At 36.6% G+C, this 5,483-nt stretch overlaps 1 protein-coding gene across 3 annotated transcripts in view; it reads left to right on the top strand.

Moving 5' to 3' along the window:
• The first annotated feature begins 850 nt into the window (after positions 1-850).
• Positions 851-5,483, top strand: part of LOC131159997 (DNA-directed RNA polymerase III subunit 2) — a 130,364-nt gene continuing 125,731 nt past the window's right edge. For 2 of the 3 annotated variants that reach the window (XR_009137907.1, XM_058115266.1), the window contains exons 1-4: positions 851-1,053; positions 1,195-1,294; positions 1,767-1,888; positions 2,220-2,312. Coding sequence is in view for 1 of the 3 variants with exons in the window: in XM_058115266.1 (XP_057971249.1) it covers positions 1,013-1,053; positions 1,195-1,294; positions 1,767-1,888; positions 2,220-2,312 (356 nt within the window). In the remaining 2 variants the exon portion in view is untranslated. Of the gene's footprint in view, positions 1,054-1,194; positions 1,295-1,766; positions 1,889-2,219; positions 2,313-5,483 lie in introns of those variants that run through there. The other variant, XM_058115267.1, reaches the window with a different exon arrangement.

The following is a 5,483-nucleotide window of genomic DNA, read 5'->3' as shown; positions in this document are numbered from 1 at the left end:
TTAGGGATATTCCAACAGTTTTATATGAAGATATTGTTGCATATATAGCTCAATTAAGATGACAATATATAAAAGGTGACAGAACAAAGTATATCTCTCCAAAATTTGTCTATATACATTAACTCTAGAAGAACGGTGATATAAATGTTCAGCAGATCCGATCAAGTGATAATCTAACAGATTTGTGCACCAGAGTTTTACCTACTATAACATTCAAGAAATTTGTTCATCTTAACGGAATTAGACATTTTAAAGATCTTAATAGAATGAGTTAATATATGGGTGACATCAAAGGGAGAATGTTATGAAATTTAGATGGATGTCTCTCATGTCAACTATGAACTTGCCTCATATATCTGCACTAATCCATGTTTATGCGAACCTATCCCATATGTTTGTACTAATAAAGTGTATGTCACCCATCATTTTACCCTATAAATTTTTTCCCCAATAAATGCTTAACTATCCATATTACCTTATAAAAGGATACCCTCCCATTCTCATTTGAGACACACATTTGATGCTTCTATATAATTAGACATACAGTGAGGTTAAGAGAAAATGAGAAATAAAGTGAAGAAGGGATAAAGAGAAGGCAGAGATATTTTATACAAGATTGATTCTATATTATATTATAATTCCTACCATGATAGTAAAGATTTGATTCCATCGGCCTTGGAGTAGACACATTCGATTCCACGTAAAAATTTGATCTCATCTTCCTTTATTTTTCTACTAATCTCTATTTATTTTTTTATTAATTCTTGAACCACGTTATTTTTCTACTCCTCTCGTTCTCAATTAATTTGGTCTTCTAAAGCCTCTCCCAACCAAACAGGGACAAAATCCTTTCCCTCCGTCTCTTCCAAACTCCCTCCCCTAAAGTGTTCGCAAGCCGCCTCCCCTTGCTTCTCTCCGTCTTTGCGTAGTCTGGCAGCCAACTCTCTCTTCATTCGCACCAAATAACTCGACACTGATACGGAACTCTTTTTCGGAGTAGCTAGAATCAATCATGACGGTCCTTGCTGATCCTGTTGTCGAGGACAAAAATAGGTGCCAATTGATTTTTTTTTTTAATTTAAAATAAACGAAGTAATTTTGCGATGCATGATTATAATTCCAGGGTTTTGGCGTGATTTCCAATTTCTGATTTACATTTTGTGTACATTCTTTTTATTCTTTCGCCATGTAAAGGTCCTCTTCCAGCAAGAAATCGACAATCGACATGCAATTTCTCACTTCTCCGGTGAAATCTGCTGTTGATAAGTTCCAACTTCTTCCTGAGTTCTTGAAGGTATGATTGTTTACTGCTACTACGTCTATCACTATTAATGCTAATGTATCACTATTACTACCACTATCACTATCAGTTCTGCTACTGCTACTGCTACTACTACTAGTGTTTACATTTTGAATGTATAAAGGTGTTCTCTCAGATAGTTTTGCTTAAGATGTTTACTGGCTGTTATGCCGTCAAAAATTCATTGGCGTGTTTGACAAGTTCAAGTTACAAGGTGACCTTTGATCTTCACAAAAAAAAGAAAAGTAAAAATCGTTGTGGAATTAGTAACTGCCTTTTAGATTTGAAAGTCACTTCCAAGTTTAAAGGTTGTTTTTGATTCCCGAGCACTCTTTGTAATATTCAAATTTTGAATTAAAAGTTGCTTGATTGATTCTGAAAGTTGCCCTTGGCATTTTGGCACTATTATTTTGATGGAAACAGAGTATATGATTGTTATGGATTTTTTATTTCTTTGGAGCCATAGGTGAGAGGGTTGGTGAAGCAACATTTAGATTCATTTAATTATTTCGTTAATACCCAAATAAAGAAGATTGTACGTGCCAATGATCGAATAACGGCTAGTAGCGATCCAAGTATTTACCTCAGGTGAGATTTGAACTATTATTTGGGTTTTGTTTCGATATTTTGGAATTTGAATTGCTTTGTTGCTTTATTCATGATGTTTGAAGGCAAAATAGCAATAATCTTGTATCATATCCTTGTTGAATTGGGAGCCATTTTAACTATAGTGCCCATTTTTTTGGTGATTGCCTATATTTATCACCTCGAAGTTTATTGGAAAATATCATGAGGCATAAAAAAGCCTTCTTTTATTTGTTGAGAGTTAATGATTATTAGTTTTGGTTTAAAATGTTACAAATTGCCTTTATTTTTATTAATCTCAGATGCTTGTGAATCTGTTTCTTTGTTTATGTAGGTTTAAAGATGTTAGAATTGGTGAGCCATCAGTTATTGTGGATGGTATTAGTGAAAAACTAACTCCACATACTTGTCGGCAATCGGATGTAACGTATGTAACACAAGCTCCATTCATGCTGTTTATTTATTTAATTGTTTTGATAACATTTTTCAAGTATTTGCCATGCAATTAATTCACGCTGGTAGGTTTTGAATTGGAACGATAAACAAATACAAGTAAATAGTACTTTCTATAGGAATAATAAAATTGAAGATTCTATTTAAACCATGGTAGGTGTCATAGCGTCTAAAGGTTCACAACATACATTGACATTGAGAAGGCACCTAGTCTCACTTGTTGAAGCCAATGATACACATAATGAAATTCATTGGTTAAGTATTGTAATTGTGTAGCAAGAGAATGACATACACAAGGTAGCAATGTTTACAGGAGCAACACCTCCCAACCTTATTCAAAGATAAGGAATGTACACTCATCACATGTGTAGTAACACCATGCATGAATTCCCTCTAGTGTCCCATGCCGCCCACATGTCATCTTTGCTGTTGACACCCCTAATTGTCTAGGGTTAGCAGTTTAGAACCCCAACTACGTAGGTTAGCCTGGATGCAACCAACATTTGCCAACAAGGCATAACGGACTATGTCTACAATTATATGGCTAGAAATATTGCCATATGTCAATCCATGTGTTATCCCTTTAGACAAGCCTGCATGCTAGTCCCTTTAAGGAAAATTGTCGAGTACTTGCCTTGTCTAGTCAACATGTCAACATTGCAACCTTTGTCATTGACACTAGACACAAATTGTGGGTCAACACCTTGTATCATGTATGATTTTCCCTTAACCATGACTTATCTCACGCACAAATGAGCACCCTATGTCAATGAGGAACTTGACATATACCGTAGGTAAGCATATGATCATCTTAACTGAAACCATCTACTATAGCAACCTTGTCAAAGACCATGGCACCAACCATCTCCATCTTTGACCATGTTGAGTAAACAACTTAGCCTCTATGTGCTCCCTCCTTAGCCACATAGATTGTCAATTCACTGAATGTCAAGATAATCTAAGATAGACCATCTCGTGCCACTGCCTTGGTACATGAGTTGACAACACCACATGCCTTGGCAATGTCAAGTTAATCAAGGGTCTGACAAACCACCGCTACCAGAAGACACCAACGTCCTTGTTGGGTGGATCATGTGTAAAAGACTTGAATTGTTTTGTAGAGTAGTCAGTTTGCTAGATTCTTTCGATAACGTTGTATTTTTTTTTAGGATTCCGTGGAGGTGTGTTGTTGTTGTTGCGATTTGGTGTGTTTGGTTGGAGAGCAATGGTCATATATTAAAGGGTCAATATTTGCCTGTGGGTTTGCTTTGAGATGTGATAGTTTTGCTTGCACCTTTGGGGGCTTCTATTTTAGGGATTTTAAAGGACTGCACTTAATAGATATTCAGCGGAATTAGAAAGCTTTGTTGTATTATTTGTTTATTGATTTATTTTTCTTAATCTTTGGTGATTGACTTGTACTAATTTCGTTTTATCTCTGTTTTCCTTAAAAATTTCCTTCAGAAGGATTTTTTAGAAGAAGAATAACCATTCTTATTGAATTTCAAGAGACACGATTACAAGATAAATAGTAGAGGAAGGCCACAAAATCAGCAAGCCAAATCACCACAAAATCAACAAATCAAATCAGCAGATCTCTAGGCTAGAAAACAAGAAGCTGAAACTACTAGAAACTGAAATGGTAATTTTAGATTTTTAAAAATAGAATTTCCTAATTTATTCCCTTGAAATCCGACACCCCTCTCAAGTTGGAGCGTGGATATCTATCATGCCCAACTTGCTTACAAAGAGCTCAAAACTAGGTCTGAAAAGTCTTTTAGTGAAGATATTGGCTATTTGTTGAGTAGTAGGAACAAAAGGCATGCAAATAGGTCGACTATCAATCTTCTCTTTTATGAAGTATCTGTTAATCTCTACATGCTTCGTGCGATCATGTTGTACTGGATTTTGAGCAATACTTATGGTAGCTTTGTTGTCGCAATACAACTTCATCGGCATGTTCATCGGCATCCGCAGCTCTTCAAGAATTCTCTTCAGCCATAACATCTCACAAACTCCGTTAGCCATAGCCCTATATTCTACCTCACCACTGCTCCTTGCAACCATATTCTGTTTCTTGTTTTGCCATGTGACCATATATCCCCAGACATAAGTATAGTATCCAGACGTGTATCTTCTGTCAATAACTGATCCTGCCCAATTTGCATCAGTGTATGCCTCTATGTTCTTTTGTGTGGTCTTCTAGAAGAGTTAACCCTTGCTTGGTGTACTTTTCAAGTATCTGAGAATTCGATAAACTGCTTCAATGTGTTTCTCGTAGGGTGAATGCATAAACTGGCTTACCAAACTCACAACAAAAGCAATATCGAGCCGTGTATGTGATAAGTAAATTAACTTTCCCAGCAACTTTTGATACAGAGTTGTATTTATTGGATCACCTTCCTTGTCATCCCCAAGTTTCTGATTGGGATCTATTGGAGTGTTCGCTGGCCTACAATCGCTCATCCGAGTCTCCTTAAGGAGGTCAAGGACATACTTCTGTTGGGAGACAACAATCCGTTTCTTCGACCGAGCAACCTCCATTCCAAGGAAATACCTCAGAGATCCTAAGTTCTTGATTTGAAATGTTGATGAGAGCGAAGTCTTCAATCGGTTCATCTCAAGTATGTCATCTTCATTGAGAATTATATCGTCTACATACATAATCAGTATTGCTATCTTCCCATCTTGTGAATGTCTTATAAACATCATATGAACACCTTGCCCTTGAGTATACCCCTGACTTTTAACAAACTGAGTGAATTTCTCAAACCAGGCTCTTGGTGACTGTTTTAACCCATATAAGGACTTCTTCAGTTTACACAACTTTGTGCCAAACTTTTCACCAAATCCTGGAGGTGCATCCATGTACACTTCCTCCTCCAAGTCTCCATTAAGAAATGCATTTTTTACGTCTAACTGTTGCAGAGGCCAGTCACGATTAGCTGCAAGTGACAAAAGAACTCTTACAAAGTTTAGCTTTGCGACTGGGGCAAATGTCTCCAAGTAATCAATGCCATAGGTCTGAGTGAATCCCTTGGCAAACAATTGAGCTTTATACGGTTCTAGAGAACCATTAGATTTATACTTGACTGTAAACACCCATTTGCACCCTACAATTGTCTTTTCTCTTGGTAGATCAACT

The sequence above is a fragment of the Malania oleifera genome, chromosome 7 (genome assembly GCF_029873635.1).
Source record: "Malania oleifera isolate guangnan ecotype guangnan chromosome 7, ASM2987363v1, whole genome shotgun sequence".
Classification (NCBI taxonomy): Eukaryota; Viridiplantae; Streptophyta; class Magnoliopsida; order Santalales; family Ximeniaceae; genus Malania; species Malania oleifera.
The sequence above is the reverse complement of the archived record's forward strand: the minus strand, read 5'-3'. Positions and strand labels throughout refer to the sequence as shown.